General features: G+C 44.2%; 1 protein-coding gene across 15 annotated transcripts in view; it reads left to right on the plus strand.

Annotated features, from left to right (window-relative positions):
• Window positions 1-18875, plus strand: part of CARS2 (cysteinyl-tRNA synthetase 2, mitochondrial) — a 40898-nt gene that overhangs the window by 10989 nt on the left and 11034 nt on the right. For 12 of the 15 annotated variants that reach the window (XR_015704743.1, XM_087757666.1, XM_087757657.1 and 9 more), the window contains 5 exons: window positions 2572-2701; window positions 5463-5596; window positions 9912-9979; window positions 12784-12850; window positions 17889-18027. Coding sequence is in view for 13 of the 15 variants with exons in the window: in XM_087757666.1 (XP_087613792.1) it covers window positions 2572-2701; window positions 5463-5596; window positions 9912-9979; window positions 12784-12850; window positions 17889-18027 (538 nt within the window). In the remaining 2 variants the exon portion in view is untranslated. Of the gene's footprint in view, window positions 1-2571; window positions 2702-5462; window positions 5597-9911; window positions 9980-12783; window positions 12851-17888; window positions 18028-18599; window positions 18685-18875 lie in introns of all 15 variants that reach the window. The other 3 variants (XR_015704742.1, XM_087757658.1, XM_087757661.1) reach the window with 3 other exon arrangements.

Genomic DNA, 18875 nt, shown 5'->3' on the forward strand with positions numbered 1-18875 from the left:
GAGCGGTACATACAAACTTCATAGTGAGGTGGTGGTCTCAGCTGTTGCACTAGCCAGCAGTGAGACAGTCAAGGGTAAATGCAGGGAAACGTCATCTACCATGTTGTTGTTTGGGTAGTTGCACCCTTCTGATGCGTGCTAACCAGATGAATTTGGTTTTTTCATTACTTACCACTGGACTACTGCTAAGCAGCTTGCTTGTGTGAGGGTGAGAAATCTCTTGATAGGCTGTGCTGGAGCATGTCTGTACCCTTGGCTGGGTGTTTTTTTGCTGCGGTTGTCCAGCTGCTGAGCAGGATTGCTGAGCCGCTCTGTAGTTTCAGTAAGTTGGGTCTGATCAGGTCTCTCCACTGGAGAATTTGATGCAGGTCTCCTGCATCGTTTGCATGCTGAAGTTCAGTATTTCTTCATTGAAACAAATCTGTTTTCAATTACTGAAAATGCCTGGCAGACTGATGCTCAGGTGAATTGCAGCCAGAAACTTCTCACAGCTCTACTCTGGAGTTATTTCAGCATTACAACTCGCAGAGGGAATGTGTTTTCTCGACAGTTATTTAGAGGCAGTTACTGACTGCAGAGGCAGCCATCAGCCTCCTGGGCTGCATTAGGAAGAGCATTGCCAGCAGGTCAAGGGAGGTGATCCTTCCTCTCTGCTCAGCATGAGGTGAGACATGCCTGGAGTGCTGGGTCCAGTGCTGGGCTCCCCAGTACAAGAGAGACATGGGCATACTGGAGAGAGCCCAGCAAAGGGCCACAAATACAGTGAAGGTACTGGAGCATCTTTCATATGAGGAAGGGCTGAGAGAGCTGGGACTGCTCAGCCTGGAGAAGACAAGGCTCGGGGCATCTTACCCATGTGAACAAATATCTGATGGGGGAGTAAAGAAGATGGAGCCAGGCTCTTCTCAGTGGTGCTTGGTGACAGGACAAGAGGCAATGGGCACAACCTGAAACATGGGGAATTCCATTTAAACCTAATAAAAACCTTTTTTCACTCTGAGGATGGTTAACACAAGAACATATTGCCCAGAGAGGCTGTGGAGTCTCCATCCTTGGAGATACTCAAAACCCGACGGGGGACAGTCCTGGGCAGCCTGCTGTAGCTGAGCCTGCTCTGAGCAGGGGTTGGACTAGATGATCTCCAGAGGTGCCTTCCAGCCTCAACCGTGACTGATTCTGTGTTATACCATCTTTCCCCTCAAGTCACTTAAAACTAAATTTACTGTTACTTCTAAAGATTTTGACTAGTGTTTTGCTTATAACTAGAGAAGGTGAAGAGTGCCTTTTTGTAGCAGTATACTCAAAAAAAGGCAAGAGGGATGGAGTCAACAGATACTGGTCATCCAGAGCTTGACAAACTAGTGAAACAGCCAAGATGAAGATTCAGTGGATAAAACTAAGGTTATATTTCTGTCCTCTTATTTCTTATCAATTTTGAATGATGAACCAGGTGTAATGGATTTTTGTAATGTGCTTCCCTTAATATTGCATGATCATCTGAATAAAAACTGACTCTGTATAATATCAATAAAGTACAAGCGGAATGGCTCAAGAAAAATGACCATCTAGTAGATCTCCAAAAATAGCTGTGAATCATCATTAAAATGTGTTGGTACTGGAATGCTCCAGGGATTGGTTCAGACCCAGTGATACACTGTGGTTTTGTTAGCGATCTGAAATAAGTAGAGGAAAGAAGTAAATCTAGCATCAACTGCTGATAAAACAGATGAGCGGCGTTAAATAAGGGAACTTAAAACAGTGCGAGTTGCTGGCCAAGCTGGATCCCTTCAAGCCAAATAGGTACATTGTTCTGCATCAGTCCAATGCAAGGTCGTGTATTTGTCAGCAAAAAAATACAGAGTCCAGAACCCTGTTCCGTAGCTCCTGCCGGGGAGCTGTGTGTATCCAGCCCGGGGTTAGGAGCCAGCAGAGGTGAACCATCCTCTGTGGTGCTATGGCAAAAAGGACTGCATCCTCGGCTGTGTAGTGAAGGAAGCAACAAATACAGCTGGGGAGGAGACCTTTGTAGAGAAGCCATTGGTGAAAATGATACTGGAAGGTTGCTACTGTCCAAGAATAGTTTTGATTCTCATCTCCATGCTCTTCTTGGTTTTATAGAATCTGAACCAGAAACTATTTGTGTCCCAGAGAAAAAAATGTGGGTTTTTTTTTTTTTGTTTGTGGGTGTTGGTTTGGGTTGTTTTTGTTAACCTTTTCTGCTGAGGTGCAATCTGTTTGTCCTGGGAAACTGGCTGATAAGTAACTAAATGAATGGTGTAAAACCAGAGAAGGCCGAAAGGACTAAAAGGATAGGGTGTATTAAGGAATCTTGAATCCATCTTTTTAGCCTGCAGACATCTAATTCAAGATACTATTTTTTTTTTTCAAATGCTTGATTGAGAAACTGGAAACCCTGTATAAGAGGGAAGGGAGGAAAGTTGCAGGAAAAGAAGTTGAGCGAAAGAGATTAAGATCTGAGTAGTTCACTAAACATGCATTTTGATTTGCTTTCATTTGCTCATTTTTTAAATTTGAGACATATCCCATTAACAAATGACTTATTCTTGGCAGCTGATACTGATAAACGACATGGTAAAGATTTTGCCCTGTGGAAGGCTGCCAAACCTCAAGAGCCATCTTGGACTTCTCCCTGGGGAAAAGGAAGACCTGGATGGCACATTGAGTGTTCCACAATATCAAGGTCAGATTTCTTGGATTTTAAATCTAGTGCTGGTTTTTGTTTTCAGTCACAGTACAATGGTACCAGCAGTATTGAAAGTGGTTTTTTTTCTGATCAGTAGAAAGCATCAGTTTCAATGTGAATACTTTGTGCAATTTGGGATGTCACGTGTGGCCCAAACAAACTCTGCTCCACCTTAATAGCGTAGCTGTCTTGCTATGTTTTTGCACCTTCTCTTGAGACAGACTTAGGTATTTAAAGTATGCTGTGCAGGATCACACAGTTGATTAGCAGGTCTTTTAACTTGAACTAAGTAACCAAAGTTTTAGTGAAAGTTATGGTACCTCTTTCATTTGCCTCCCTTCCCCTTCTTGCCGTCTCCATGGGACCTAGTTCAGCATGTAGTGCTGTGTCAGGACAGGGTATGGGATTCCATCCCGACTCCAGCGAGCGTATGAGATCCTGCTGGCCTTATCTTAACAGCAGTTAAGATGTTCTTGCTAATCATCTAAGCGTTATTCAGCTTTCTTTAAAAGTCAGCCACAATATTAAATATTCTGATTTCTCTGTGGCAGTATATTCTGTGGGCATGGTGTGAATTGTGTGTAGTAGCGTTTTGCTTGTAGTTGCTTTAAATTAATTTGCTCTTAATTTGGAGTTTTATTTTCTCCACAGGATGGTAGTATTTTGTCCTGCACTGTATTAACTTATGACCTATTAATTTGTATTTTAAAAAAAGAGACTTTCAGCCTTCCAGGAGAGATGATTTATAGTGGTACTTAGTTTTGCATTAGTCTCAGTTCTTTTTTAGGAAGCTAATAACAAATTATTTAGATCTGGCCCTGTTTAACTTAAGTTTTCAACCCAAGCTGAAAGTAGATGGAATAGGTACTTCAGGTTTGCCTTTCATATGCTTTGCTGGTGCACCTGGGGTTGCTAGTCATTACTACCTGATTGTGAAAAGCATTTATAAGGGTGATTTTCTGTCTGTAAATAGTTTCAGCACTGTGAAATGGTTCTTAGAGCAACTGAAGTGCACAAAAACATGCTGTATTTGAAGTGCAACCTGTGACAGAAGTGCACAGGTAAGAAATGCCAATTACAAAATGGCTTGTCTGCTAATGCAGCGTTGTTTATAGTCTGCATTTCTTTCTGTAAACACTTGTTTTACTGCACTGGATGAGGCTCCTGCCATGTAAATAAGAGTTGACCCATGCAGTGCATAAGTGTAGTAATCTTGGACTGTGGAAAACGGAGAGCTTATTTTGGTAAGTTCCCTAAAATGTTTTGCTGTCCCCGTCAGCTGTCCGAGGCCCATTTTAAGCAATACCTACTTACCTGTCAGTTTTGCCAAAGATTTCAGAGCACTTTAAGGAAGCTGGGTGAACCAGTTTTGAGAAGTTTTTGGAGCGTGCCCGGGGAAGGTGAATGAGAAGGGTGTTGGTCTCTGAGGGAGCCCTGGAGGAGGGAACTGCCTGCTGTCACTGAGGTCTGACCTCTCTCTGGAGGTTCCCTTGCGGTGGGATGGGCTGCTCCTCCCGCCCCTGGGCAGTCTGCAGATCCGGCTCTCCCCCGGCTCTTAATGGGTTTGTTGGAGGAAAGGGCAAGTGGCCAGTGCTCCTCTGTAGGCGGCACAAGGGAAGGCATAAGCCAGGGCCACTGCTGTGACGATCTGTGCTTGAGCTGGTTCTGGAGCAGACAGGAGGAAGCAGAGGGGCACGAGCTTGGGAAATGGCAGCAGCTGGTCTTTCTTCCCTCCTCTCTTCTCCTTATTTTCTTTTCTTCCTGTGCCCCAGCTGCTTCTGCAGAGTCAGCCAGGGTGTTTTGTCTCAAAAAGGGACAAAAGGGTTAATATCTAGCCAGCTACCAGGACCAACTTGTTAATGTGACATATGGAAAGACTGTGTGTGTCTGTGTGTACGCACGCGTGTATGTGGCTTGCCTTTTATTTTCTACTTCTGTAGGCCTTGCATCTTCCTCAGCTTGAGTGTCCCTGGTTTCTGGGCAGCTAGTGTTGATTTAACTCCCTGTGAGTAGTTAAGTGTTGTCTTTGTTTAACAGATGGGCAAAATGAAGTTATTAACTTGCCCAGCGTGACCTAGGAGGGACTTGTTGGAGCGGTGGACAGAGTGTAGCAGCCTTGACTCCTGGTGTTTAATCAGAAAGTGTCTAGGTCTGTCCCATTGCCGCATGAATACCTTACTTCCAGCCACCAGTGTTTGCAGAGATGCCTGTGCCATGCAAGCCTGTGGGTGACCTGCACAGATGCAGCTGAATGCAGACGAGAGGAGTGGCCTTGGGAGATCAGAGGCATTGACACTTTCTTTTAACATTATAGTAATATAGGACGAAGCATTTTCTATCGTGACTGCATACAGTATTGCCTGAATTCTTACAGAAAAGGTACACGATAAAGAACAGTAATACCAAATTTACAGAAATGATCATCACTTCAAAGTTGTTATGTTTGCAGATGAAGGCAGCTGTCTGATACTGAACCTGTAGCAGAACAAGGAAAGGAGACATCCTGCTTGCCATTCTTTAATCTAAGTTAGAAAAATAATTGCTCCTACTAAGAATTAATTGCGGGCAGATATGGGTCCTGTCCATACAAGTTCTGCTGCAGTTTTGGTATCCAAGATCTGTGTAAAGTCTTGTTTTAAAACTGCAATCATTAAATTGTACACTTAAATTTATGATGTTTCATCTTATGCTTTTCTGCATTTCTTTTGCAAAAGCTTTTGTAGTGTTCTACTTACCGATCAGGAAAATATTGTTACAGTGCAGTGTTTGGAAAGCAGCTGGACATCCATACTGGTGGAATAGATCTTGCATTTCCTCATCATGAAAATGAAATCGCACAGTGTGAGGCGTATCATCAGTGCGAGCAATGGGGGAATTACTTTTTGCATTCTGGTAAGTAAAAATATTAATCACCTGAGAGGCCTGTACAAATATAGGGGTTTGTTTTTTTAGGTTTGGCATTTTTATGGTATGAAAACAAACGCTTTACTACAGTGACCAAGTTCCTGTCCTCACTAAGTGAAGAAACATAAATGAGAGTGAATCTTGAAACTGTAGAATGAATGCCTTTATTAATATAAAGCAGTTACAGTGAAATATTCCTGAATTTCATCTGGGGAAATCTCCAAATAGTAACAGTATATGTGTTCCCATGTACAATGTTTACTCCTAATTAAAAATGTGGAAAGAAGAGTTTTTTTCTGTAGAATCTCATTCCCGTTGATTTGGGTTTCCTCAAAATTTGAGGGTACTCTTTGTGATAGTCTTTCTTTTTTAATTGTATTTTGGCTGTAACAGTCCTACCAGGACTGTTTTGTTACAGTCCTGCAGGAAGGGGGTGAAAATAGTTGATCTTTTCTATATGTGTTTATGTAGTCCTCCTAAAATCAGAAACTCCTGCTGTCCTAGAACCAGAACCTGCAGTATCTGAAGGCAGGGAGTGGAGGTGGCAGGTGGGCAGGTAGCTGATTGTAACGTTTTGAAAGCATTGAGAATAGAATAAACCAGTCTTGTTCTCCAGCGTCTCTCAGCACCAGTTGCTTGTGGGCTTAAAAAAAAGTTTTCTGTAGCATGCAGAATCAAATAGCCTGTGTTTGTAACTACGGTGAAAGGCTTTTAATCATGATAAGAAAAGACGCCTGTACTACTGGAGAATAAGAATGGAGGGAATGCTAAGATACATGAACTGATGAACCAACAAAGCTCATGAAGTCGTGATCCTGCAGAGGAATGTCCGAGCTGGGATGTTTTGTATGGTTTGAAATGTGGGGGAGGCCTTGCAGGCAGATGCTCTGCTGCAACCAACCACTGGATGTTCCGTGTGCGCAACTCGCATACCTGTAATTATTTAAATTTTCCTGGGAAGCCTTTTTTATCCACCGGTACCATTACGCCTAGTGATGGGTATGAGAAACAAGAGTCATGCTGAAGACCAAGTGAGTCAGATGTTTTGGTCTACTCTGATCAGGCATGGTCAATGAGGTTGCTGGTGGGTAGAGACAAGGAGGTCTCTGACATCTATGGACTACATAAAGACCAAGTCTTTATGGCTTACCGTGGCTTTGTAGGAAAATGGAGGCATTGAGTCTTGTCACTATGGTCCCTTAACCTTCTCTAGTGCTCTGACCAACTTCAGTGTCTCTCTGCTTTCCTATGGAGTGTGAGTGACTTGCCTTGTCTCTTCCCCCCCTTGCTGGCTATGCCTGACTAAACTGTACCAAAGTGTCTTCTACTCGCTGGGTCTTCAGCATGCGATACTGCCTGGTATTATGTAGAACTGCTCCTTGCTGCCTTTGCATGATAGTGCTTCAGCGAAGTTTGTGCTGTGCAGTGCTTCGAACTACATTGTTGTCTGACGGTACTAGCGCTGTTCCCGTTGATGGAAATCTTGAAATTTGTTCTGCCTATTGCAGTCATGGTGGTTCTGGATGGTCTCCAATGAAGTGAAGTCAACAGAAAGTCAGGTTCAAATCTGCAGTCTCTCTTCTTGCTGAACAGTACTTAGTGCAAGATGTCTTGGTGAACACTTTGAGCTGCTTCCCTGAGTAAGAGATGCAGAGTTAAGCCTGTGCTATGCTCTTGGAATTACTTGGGCTTTCTTTTTTGTATATGTTTGTACTGCACAGGATGAATATTGAATTCTAGTTTCGGTTCCCACTGTGGAGCCCACTAAAAATCAATAGCAATTGTCCAGAGGCTGGTGCATCCTCCAGGGTGTGCTTTACTTGTGGAGTGCTTGGGAATTCTCTGCGCTTCCACTGAGATGCACTGGTCACTGCCCGGTGGAGTCTTCTGTTGAAAACCAGTGAATCTGACTTTTCAAGCTTGGAATTGAAACTATAGGGGAAATACTCCTTGAAACTAACTAACTAAAGAGGAGTCAATTTTTCTTTATTAAAAAAAAGGGGGGGGGGGGGAGAAGAACTTAATTCCAAGGGCAATTTGTACACTGAGGTTCTCTAGGAGCTGACAGATTACATTAATTAAGTAAAAAAATTTTGCTGGCGGATGATAGTGTGAATTATTTAGGGAAAATGAATCAGCTTCGGAAACAATTTATTCTGGTAACAGACTTCAGAATTTTAGCAGGCTCAGAATTGGAGGAGCAATCCCCATTAGAGGAAGAAAATCCCTGTACTGGGATAAATCTTCTTATAAGGACTTTATTTTTAGACTACTTGTACTCTGGGAAGAGAGCCAAGCCAAAGTTATGAAAATCTTTGTATTTTGGGATTCTTTAATGAAATCATTCTAAGTGCTGAAACTCTTGAAGAGGAATATTATTTCAAATTCAGGTGTTACCTGTACCTTATTAGGAAAACACAATCAAACTAGTTTAAGCTTGGCTGCCTAAGGTTAAGTAAGTCAATATTTAGGCAGCTTTGCAAAATTAAAAAATAATAATCATACCCAGGCTCTTCTCCTACTCCCAGGAGAAGTTTGTGGGTTTTACTTAGAGCGGCAAGAGCTGCAGGTGTCCCGTGCCTCTGACAGCCTGAATGTTCTTATTGAGGGCCCCAGTTTAACCACGCAGTGGTGAAAATGGCCTCGCCTGCTAGCAGTCAGGACAAATACAATAAAAATGAGATTTTGGGTTGATCATAGATTTCTGCTGTAACTGGTTCTGTATCCATAGATCTCTTGATTCTTTCCTGCTCTCCATAGTGTGTGGTGTGCAAACTCCACTTTCCAGGTGGTCGGGGTAGGACAGGAGGTAGCCTTTTTATGGAGAATCCCTGCTGCATTGAATCATTGTCAGAAATAGCTAAAAAGTGAAACCAGATGCTTTTCACGTCCATTTACCAGGCCTGAGCATGTTGCTTTCGTATCCAGACGAGCGTAATGGGGATTTTATCCACTTGTGGAAGAGGGGGGGGGGTTCCAGGCAAGGCGGCAAAAGCAGCGCTGTGTGGAGAGTAGCACAAAGCTCAGACAGCTGCTTGGGCTGCTGAACAAGAAATGCCACCTCTGCCACCACCTGTAAAAGCAGAAGCCTGATCATATGTTGTCCTTGCGGAGCGCTCCGAGGCATTGGTAACGCTGGACTGCCAAATCTGAAAGAATGCAGAGCGCTGATGCGATATTAAAAGAGTAAGAAAAGTTTGTGCTTAAAAATCTGCCTCTAAGTACACTTAATGTGCTGGATTCTGCAGGTCATGAAGGGCCTGAAAATTGCGCGTTGGTTGTGGGTGCTCGGTAACTTACAGGATTACTCTTTTATTAGGAGAAGCCACTTAAGGCTTTTAACAACATTTCTGAAATGACGCCGAGTAGTGTTTTATTGGCTGCATGTTTGGCATCTCTCTGGTGCTGTGAATAATTGATGTTTTCCATCAGCGGTGATGCTGTGGCTAGCACGGACAAGGCCTGGGGGCGTACAGCCTGAGGTTGCCCATCTCCTGGCTTGCTTTCACAGAACTTTGAGCCCTGAAGCCAAGCTCTTCATACTCTCCTAAATGCAGTGGAGATGGTTACTGCCTCTTTCATGTACCACAGCCCTGCAAACCGACAGTCCGTGTGGCTATTGAAAGCTCTAGCAACGCTCAGAGATTGCATTTTAAAATAAACTAATCCAAATTAGGCATCAGAGCTACGTCCCTCCCTCCCCCTTCTTTTTCTTGGTCTCCCAAAGTCTGGAGAAATAGGGATTGTGTAGAAAATTCATTTTACACATAAGGTATTTTGAACCAGCACAATAAACTTTCGGATTAAAAAATAGCATAGTGGCCGCCAGCAAGTAGTAAGTACAGAAAATTGTTTGAGGTATTGTAATGTGAGAGCACTGGAAGATCTTTGAAGGTCTTAAAATATTTCTGGAAAGTCAAGAGTAAGGGGTAAGGTACTTTTCTGTGAAGATTGAAAACTATTTCCTTACTTGCTTGTTTTGATCAGTTTATTATCAGTTCTGAGCACGGAGACTTTTTGTTTTTTCCTCATGGTGGTGGTGTTTTAGTTTTGTTTAAAGAAAAATTTTCTTTTCCTGTGTTTTAAAATTCACCCAGCCAAAGTTGAGGATGGAGAGAGGTGTGCAGGACTGTGGGCAAAGCTATTGAAAAATATGTTACGTGTTGCATTGAAATGGTTGGTGCGTATCCATCACAGCATACGCTGCCTCCAGCATTTCCTGTGTCTCAGTGCAGTCTTTCTCGTTCACTTCCCATTCAAAAGCACGCTCGTTTATCCTGATTATTTTTTTTTTTCGTTCTAGGGCACTTGCATGTTAAAGGAAGTCAAGAAAAAATGTCCAAGTCATTAAAAAACTACATAACAATTAAGGTAATCTATTTCTGTGAATTGAAACAATGTATGTTCATAATATGTGAATATTAATCACAGCTGTCTTTTGAGAAAACACAGGAGTGTGTGCTTACACTGCAGTAAAAGACCTGAAGCGGAGTGTTTCTTTTGCGCTGGTGTACCTGTTATTGCGGATCTGGATGTAGGAAACCTGCTCGGACTCAGGGTTTGCTTATAACACAGATCTTGCTGAGCTGAGGGCATTCGTAGGAGCAGTGTTTGTGCCCAATACTGGACTTCTGCATTATAGGTTTATGGTTGGGCTCAAGGATCTCAAGGGTCTTTTTCCAAACTAAATGATTCTGTTCTGTAGTGATGGGTTCTCGTCTGTCTGCTCTTAATAGTGTGTAAGCTTTTGGGACTTAAAATGAGTGTGGATGTTTTTCCTTGTTCTGCTTTAGGTGAAATGGGACATGGTGTCAGCATTTTGTCAGGAAGCTACTAGGTATCCTGCGCCCGCACTATGCCAGCGGTCTCTTGTATTCTCCTTTATTTTTATACGGTCACCTTGCTGATGCACGGAGAGCTTTGCCTTTTGGTACCCACAAGCCATGTGAATGTGTCCTGTTTTACTGTGTCCCAAAGTTTTTGGTGGAGCCCAGAGCAGGGTTTCTGTGCGAGGCACCGGCAATAAAACTGTGTTTGGTGCTAGGGTGGCTCCCGTGATGGCTGACAGCTATTGCGAGAAGTGGGCAATTTCCTTCCTTTAGACAAACCTTGAGAGGCTGTTTCAGCACATATGTTCCCCTTTGCCCTCTCAGAAGACTTAATTAAAATCCCTTTAAAAAGGAGTTCAGTATGAGCTGCTTTATTCTTAATTCTCCTGATGCTGTCTGGGTACAGTTAAGCCCTGTCTCCCCCAGGAAAATTACCTGTCACTCACAATTTTCACAAATTTCCCGAGTCTCAGCAGACGTTCCGGACAGGGTGGAGAAATGACCACGAATGCAATGCATGCAGTTAAAAATAATGTATAGAAATGTTCCCCTCCATGTCTACGGTGGGACTTTTGTCTTGAGAAAACAACAACTTCAGGCCCATCTCTTCCCTTGCAGGTCTCCGCTTTTCATTTCTGCCCTTAGACACAGCTAACAAGTATTAATCCTTTCCTGTAAGCGATTTTCAGTCCAGTGAAACAAACTTCTTCCCGTACAGCCTGCCTGCATCTTGAAAGTTAAGCCCTATGTGGAAGTTTTTATGCCCACTCTGAAAGAGGGGAGGCCTGTCCAGGACAGGGCCCGCGGCATTCCCTTGGTCCTGCTGGTGGCCACCTGCAGCCCAGGCTGTCACCTGGGCATGGCCGCCCTGCATCCTCTTCATCCAGCTGCCCTGTTTTCCCTTCCCCTTGTCCCCTTCTCCGATTTTTTTCTTTTTTTTTTTTTTTTTTTTTAAATAGCTATTAATTAAATCAAGCACGTTGCAATAACGCATGGCCAAGCAACCTGCTTTGAAAGAGTAGTGATACTTTCTCTGTGCTCTGTTTTTAATGAAAAGCAAAATTGTTTTTTTCCAGTTTGGATGGTCCTTTCCTAAATTCGAATTTATTTCTGTACTTTACTCATATTGTTGTACCTCTGTATATTAGCATAAAGCTTCTGGGCCCATTGGGTACATTCAGTTATATAGAGTTTAAAACAAACAAAACCACCCACCAAAACAAACAGTTGGTATCACTGTCTATTTCTCGATTTAGTTTGCCCTGATTGCTTCAATTATTTCTATTTTCACATGAGAGATGGCACATAGCTGACACTTTACTACCTTCAGTGTTCAGGCTGAAGGCATCGGGAATGCCATGTATCCCTGAAATACTTCGAAGCATGGGCTAGTAAAGAGGCTGCTGGTTATTAACTGCCAACCTTCACCGTGGTAGCAGAAGCTAAATTTTGTAACGTGCATCTTTAAGCAAATGACACTTTCCGTATTTTCTCACTTGTATTGACTTCTCCTTATGATTTTGTATTTCAGTGGCGCTTTAGTGTTACAAACTTAGCACCACCAATTTGCAAATTAAAAAAGAAAAAGCAGGAATGCAGTGTTCACAGTCAATCTGCCACAGTGTTCAGCCTTGCTGAGAGCAGAGTTGGAAGTGATTGAATGTTTTATCGGTGTACCTTCCAAGCATTTAAATAGTTCTTTATACTATTAGTATAAATTAATTACTCTAGTAGTAATAGTAATCATTTACTATTTACTATAGTAAATTATTTGTAAAGCTAGATAAATATTAGGGTAAAATTAATGAGGTTTCATAATTAACACAGATAAATTCTAGCAATATTAAAAAAAAAAAATTTGTTCACTCCCTGTTTTCCTTCATATTCTAGTCCTGCAGAAAAAGTACACTTATTTTCTTTTTCAAGAAATCTTTCTTTTTTCATGAAGTTTTCAAAACTCAGAAGCTCTCCTTTCCTGCAAGGTTGTATCCCAGTCTTAGTCTGGTAATTTCAGTTTGTGTTTTTGCAAAGGTCTTTATACAGTGTATATTTGATCATAATTACAAAGTGCTTTTCACTGGCTTGTATTTGACATTGTGTGTATATTTATATCTGGTATATATGTATGCACATCCGTCTTATATGGAATTAGATTTTTATTTAGTTTAGACTTTAAACCAGTGTTATAGTTTGAAGCTTTATGCCTATCTTAAACTACAAAGATGGGTTATTTGTCATGTTAGTTTGTCTGAAATACGCTGTGAAACTAGTGTAAGGGGGTGGAACAACAACTGAAGAAATTGTTTGATATAATGCTAAAGCTGTCTTTTTGTGGGTGGAGTTTAGGATTTCCTGAAGAAATTTTCGTCGGATCAATTCAGGATGTTTTGTTTGCGCAGCAGATACAGCTCAGGTAAGGAAAAAAAATCCTTATTTGTTGCGATATGCGTGGCTTTCCACGCACGCTTCCCAGCCTGGCGACGCAGAGGTGCGGTGGGGGAGCAGGCTCTCCCCGCGGTGCCTTGCAGTTCCCCTCTGGTCAGCGGAAAGCTTGGTGGTGCTCTGCAGGGCCGCTCTTTGGCTCTCATTTAGAAAAGCATCTTCACCGAGGACAGTACTTAACCATTCGTCTAAATACCTTCCTGAGCTGCAGTTAATTGCAACTCTCAATTAATTGCACTTCCAATTAATGAATTACCTCCATCTCTGATTTGCATCTGTTGCAGTCACTTGTATTTCAGTCACGATCAGCTGTTTTTGGAGACATATCTAGCTTTGCCTTATATTCCTGTAGGGTATGACAAGGGCTTGCTAGTAACTTTTTATCTCCCTGCTGTGTTATCATTTTTTGTCCCGTGGAGTTACTGAGTGTTCAAGCAGTTCCATGGTGCAGTGCAGCTCGCTTACACCAGCGCTTGATAACCTAATGATCATCTTAGCCTGGCAAACGCTGCTGGTGGGGAGAGGTGTGGGAGATTTTGTCAGCTTCCCTGTCTACACTGTGGCGTTTCCAGCAGGCAGATGCTACTTTGAACTGGAAAAGGTTTTCATACGGATAGTGGCCAGTTTGTTGGTGCCTGCCAAAAGCAGATGGTAGTTCCCTAACCACTGCTGGGTCATATGGCTTGTTGGCTGTCCCGGCATGGTAAGAGGGATGGTGGAGCACAGGGAAGCTCCTGCTGTGTTACTTCAGTGGGCCTCTAGCTGCCTCAGATAAAGCACCTCTAGCAGTGTGGCCAGGAGAGCTGGTGTGGTTAAGGCTCTGTGGCTTCGCTAGTGTCTGTCAGCGTGCAGTGCGCTGCAAGCCTTTATAGGCGTGCAGGCATTGGACTGAGAAGTCTTTTTGCTTGTTCACACCTCTAGCTGCTTGCAGGAGCCACCTGTCTGATCTTCCTGGTGGAGCCTCCCTCTCTTAAGGCAGCTGAAGGTATCGGGAATGCCACGTATCCCTGAAACACTTCGAAGCATGGGGTAGTAAAGAGGCTGCTGGTTATTAACTGCCAACCTCCACTGCGGTAGGAAGGAAGGAGCGGATACTGGTGGGAGGTTTGCTGCAGAACAGGCCCCCGTTGGGAGCAGGAGAGGGGGCAGGCAGTGAGGAGCACTGCCACCATGGGGTGAGGCGTCGGGATGATGGCATGCCTGGCTGTTTTGGGGTGATGCTGCAGGACAGGGGCACACCTGTTTCTTCTGGAGATTAAATAGGTTGTGCACACATAGATCGCTCCCGGACTGCAACTGAGGGCACTTGGGAGTCTTGAACAAATGTGTGTTTAAAATAAAAGAAGTAAAAAAGCTAACACGTACACCACTATCATATGTATGTTTGTCCTGTAAACAAAAGCCGAATGGTTGGCAATTTCTAAGCTTGCCTCGGGGCAAGGAGTGGCACTGGAGCCCTGCAGTGGAGGGCTGCCTGCACACGTCTTCCTCTGCATGTCAGCTGGCTGCATTTGAACCTCTGCGAGAAGGACATGATCCTTTTTTTGCCTTACTACTAGGCTAAATACCTTCCTGTGATAAAAACAGAAGGCTACCTGTGCAAATATAGGTGGTTTTGATGAAAGGATACAGTGGTGTTATGTCAGAGTATAGTGCCAGCAAGCCACTCGGCAGATAAGGATTGCTCGAAGGTCTGCTGCGCTTGCCACCTCCACCTTATGAGGTAGGGTGCAGTTATTCGCTGTCCGATAAAGAGCCAGTCAGTCCCTGCTGAGGCAGGTATTTACTATGCAGCTTGTCAGCTTGTGTCCCTGCTGTCAGTTCACTTCGGTCTGAAGATCAGTTTACTGCACTCCTTCTCATCTTGCTCTCTGCTTCCTAAGTATTTTTATTAGGAGTGAGAACCCAAGCACCTTCTGTTTGTTCCTAAAAAGGTTTTCATAGCCTAAACCTGTTGGCGATGATTCCTGCCATCCCTGCCTGTGAAGGAGAGCCTTTTGTACTTGCTGAAATCCGGGTTTGGGGGGGTTGGGTGATGTTACCATGCTTGTTGAATTGAGCCTGTAAAAGATCTTTGTAGGCATGCAGGTGAGGGCAGCGCCTGACAGTTGGGAATGGCTCATGCTTGGTGCTATGGTTACATGGATCTTGGGCTCAGAATGGGCCTTTTTTGCGGTCTGGGCTACCCCCTGCCTGCGTGTGTGCTGACAGGCACCTGGGGACAAATGTGGGTCCAAACTGCCCCAACCATGGAGGGGCAGGCGCTGCAGGGGTTTGTGCAGGGAGGTGCATGTGTTTTGTGGGAGTGGGGACCCCCTCCCGTGGCGGTCATTGTCGCAGGGAGGATAAAGCTGGATGCCTGGTCCGTGGGGAAGAGGAGAAAAGTCAGAGGGAAGAGGCTTTGATGCAGGACATCACTCTTCCAGAGCGTGTCTCTGCAGGGGGTCCCTCTGCTCCATCGCCTCTCTGCCTGCCCGGGCTGGTGCGGCGGAGCTGCTGGGGGTTAAGCTGAGCTCTGGGGGCAGTGGTGGTGATCCGGGCCTTCTGCTTTGGCTGATGCCTCTGGCTGTCCCCTTCTTGGCCTGAATCACCACCCTTTGTCCCACCTGGGGCGGCTGGGAAAAGGTCTTTCCTAGGTGCCACAGGCAGCAGCATGGTGTCCCACCACCAGTGTGCCTGCCAGGCTGCTTCTGGGTGCAGCTTAAACGGAGAGGTGCTGTCTCCGAAGCCCTGCGGGAGTACCGTTGTGAGGTGCTGCTTTTTCTCTTGCATCTCATCAGCAGTGGCTTTGCTTTTGCGGTTAAGTGGAGGGGCTGTGAGTTTGCTGCAGGCGGCAGGGTTCTGTCCCCAAAACGCTCTCTTGGTCACCAGAACTGCTCCGGTGATTTTGTGAACCTAAGTGAACTGTGACATTTTGGTCCTTCTGGTCTTTCATTAGTTGTTGGTGCTAACAAACATATGCTTTGTAATTTGATGATGTAGCGATGATGCCCTCGGTGGCAAAGGAGGGAAGGAGTAGGGAATACGGTGAAGACTTATAGAGCCGGGCTTGCCTGTACTGCGCTGTGGGTTTGCAGTGCCTGCAGGTGGTGGTTTAGGACAGTGCCATGAATTGGGGAAGAAGAATGGCTTTAATCAGAGCGGGCTTCATCAGCGTAAACTTTTATGAAGTATTCCTCGCGGAGTTCCTGTAACCAGGGTAATCAGTTGAGTAATCTCAGTGGATATAAATAATCTCTTTCAATATCTCACTGTTTTCTAAAAGTCTATACATCAGTGTTTTTAAAAGTAAAGGTTAATTTTAAAACCAGTGTTAATGAGGCAGTAATGTAGATTTTTAATGACGCACAAGTGGAAAATCTGACAAATAGAGGTCCAGGCTTATTGCCTTAGTTATACTGGGGTAAATCCTACAGAAAGTTTGTTTAAACAGTTACGCTTCTTTGGGATTTAGGTTAATGGAACCGAGATCAGGTCTCGCATCTGGCTGCTTCTGCCCTCTTAGATCTGTCCCCTTGCTCAGACTGTCTGCTCTAAAGAGTCTGTGTCTGGGCGGCATTGGGTAATTGCACAAATTGCGGCTGTAATGGGCGCAGGGCCAGAGGTGAGATTGCTGTGGAAACTGCAGGTGATGCTCCGTGCTGATGAGATTAGGAATACGCTCCAAGCTGTAGTTCGGATGTACCTTAGTGCAGAGGTCAGGCATAAAATGGTGAAGCTATCTTGGCCTGGCTACGAATGGCTCTTTGATGCGAGTAATCAACTCTGCTGTGATATTGTGGGGAGGAATGCGTTTAAACTTAGGCCTGTCCTTGGTGGACACAACTTCCACCAAAGCTGGGTGAGCTGTCTTGTGTGGGGTCCGAGTGCTCTTCTACAGACAACTGCGCGTTACTGTACAAATAGAAAAATTGCTTCTTGCTGATGGCAGCTCGCAGTAAAAGTGCCAGGGGGCCAGTCCAGCACCTGCACTTCTGAGAGCATAGGCAAAGCGAGAGGAGCCTGCTTAACCCGAAGCCAGCAGAGGTGAATGCTGGTAGCGCAATTGCCTGCCGAAGCTAGAGCCCCGCTGAATGCAGTGAGGGTGTCTGTGTGCATGGATGCCATGTTCGTGGGGGGGCTAATGTTGGCTCTCCAGTTGGTGGAAGAGAAGCACTGTAGGGTTAGGGTATAGCAGATCTTATTATAAAGTAGAGCGCTGCTTAGGATGTGATGAATCATTTACCTTAAGGTTATATCTTTCTTTCCAGTGACTGTAAAGAAGCTTAGATGTAAATGTGTAAGTTGAATGTCATGAATCCCATCCCAGACAGGCCCTTATGAGTTGAAGCAATTTGTATTTTCTCTAATAGTCGCCTTCGAAAATTGATATGGCGAGTTTAGCTTTGATATTGTGAGGGAATTGTATATCTAGTGCAGTGTCTAGACTGCAAAATTTTAGGTCCATCTAGATTTTAGATGCTGGTGAAGCAGCCCTTTAACTATAAATGCCTGTATTCCTCACAGAGTCAGTGGCGAGGATTAGGTCTCTTAGGAGGTCTACAAAGACAGATCGTATCTACCTAAATTGGAATAGGAACAAAATTAGGGATGAGATCAAAGGTATGTCTTGCCAAATTAAATCTGGGGGGGCCACTTAGAAATATATCCAATCCAAATGCTTTGGAGTAATAACTTCACTGAGAGATTCAATAATGAAAAAAAAAAAAAAATTTAAAATCAAATAGCTATTGCTTCAGTCAGCTTCCAGACATTTTGAATCAGCCTGATGCCTTTCCAGTAGGTTATACTTTGTCATATGTAATGATTATCTTTTATATTGATTTAATTTACCTAGTGAGCATGAAGAATGGAGTTTTTAATTAAATATGCAATTAATTGTAAGAAAAGTTTGCTGTGACAAATAACAAAGTTTTCCTGAAATGACTTTGTCTCAGTATATTGTTACTATCTATGACAGACAGCATCCTCTGTATCATAACGCCCCAATTTTTTTTTTTTTTTCTTAGCAGTAGAGTTTAGTGACGAGAGCATGGATGATGCAAAGCACCTTCTTCAGGCAATCTCCTCATTTATTAGAGATGCAAATGCTTATATAAAAGGACAGCTGGTATGTGACCCTGTTAGAGAAGACATACTGTGGGAAAGGTAAGTGTACCTCCTGTATCTTAAAGACTGATTTTGCAAGCAATAGTTTGCTGACAGGCTCAGAGGACTAAACACTGTCGTGTGCTGAGTTCTGTTTAAGAAGCAGGACAAGAAGAAGGACTGAGCAGCAGTCTTCCCTGCCAGCCCTCACCAAGGGCACCCTTTTTTTTTTTTCTTCTTTTTCTAGCCAGCTGCTTTTCCTCATAGTCTGCTACACTTAGTTTATTGTATTCTTAAAATCCGTGTTATTTGTCCAGTGTGCCTATCCCAACACTTGCATCTTTGCCCCTTTTGAGTGATGTGGAAGGCAAAGCTATGACTGAAGTTGTGAGGGTACCCAGTTCGTAAATAGAACTGTTTATTAGCAACTGAAGAAGAAGGAGGACGACTGGAAAGTAATATGCCTTGGGCACGTGAGCTTGTAATCAGGCTGGCTGGCACTGTGGCGTGCAGCAGAGGAGAGAAGGGGTTACTCAGAAACTGGCCAGGGGCAGAGTGTCACAGGGAAAGAAGAAATTATGGCTGTTGTGACCCTGACACTGATGAGGAGAATCTTCTTTGGAGTCCCTTAGGAAAACCAGATCATCTTCCAGGAGAGAGACGTGCTGTGTGTTGGGTGCAAAGCTGAGAAGACGAGCACAGCGCCTGGGAGTCGGGGTAGGAGGGGCTTTGAGCACCCTGAAGCGACATACGTGCAGGCGGGTCTGGTACATAAGATCAGAGGGGAAATGGCCGGTGCTGGAGAAGTGAGAGGTGGCTTCCTTGTGGTGCGGGCACCTCGCTGTCGGGGAGCTTGTGGCTGCACCGCTGAGGCTTGCGAGGGGTGCTGGAACGTATTACAGGGAAGG

This window comes from Nipponia nippon, unplaced genomic scaffold (genome assembly GCF_047370975.1).
Source record: "Nipponia nippon isolate SJK-2023a ecotype South Korea unplaced genomic scaffold, ASM4737097v1 scaffold_2, whole genome shotgun sequence".
NCBI lineage: Eukaryota > Metazoa > Chordata > Aves > Pelecaniformes > Threskiornithidae > Nipponia > Nipponia nippon.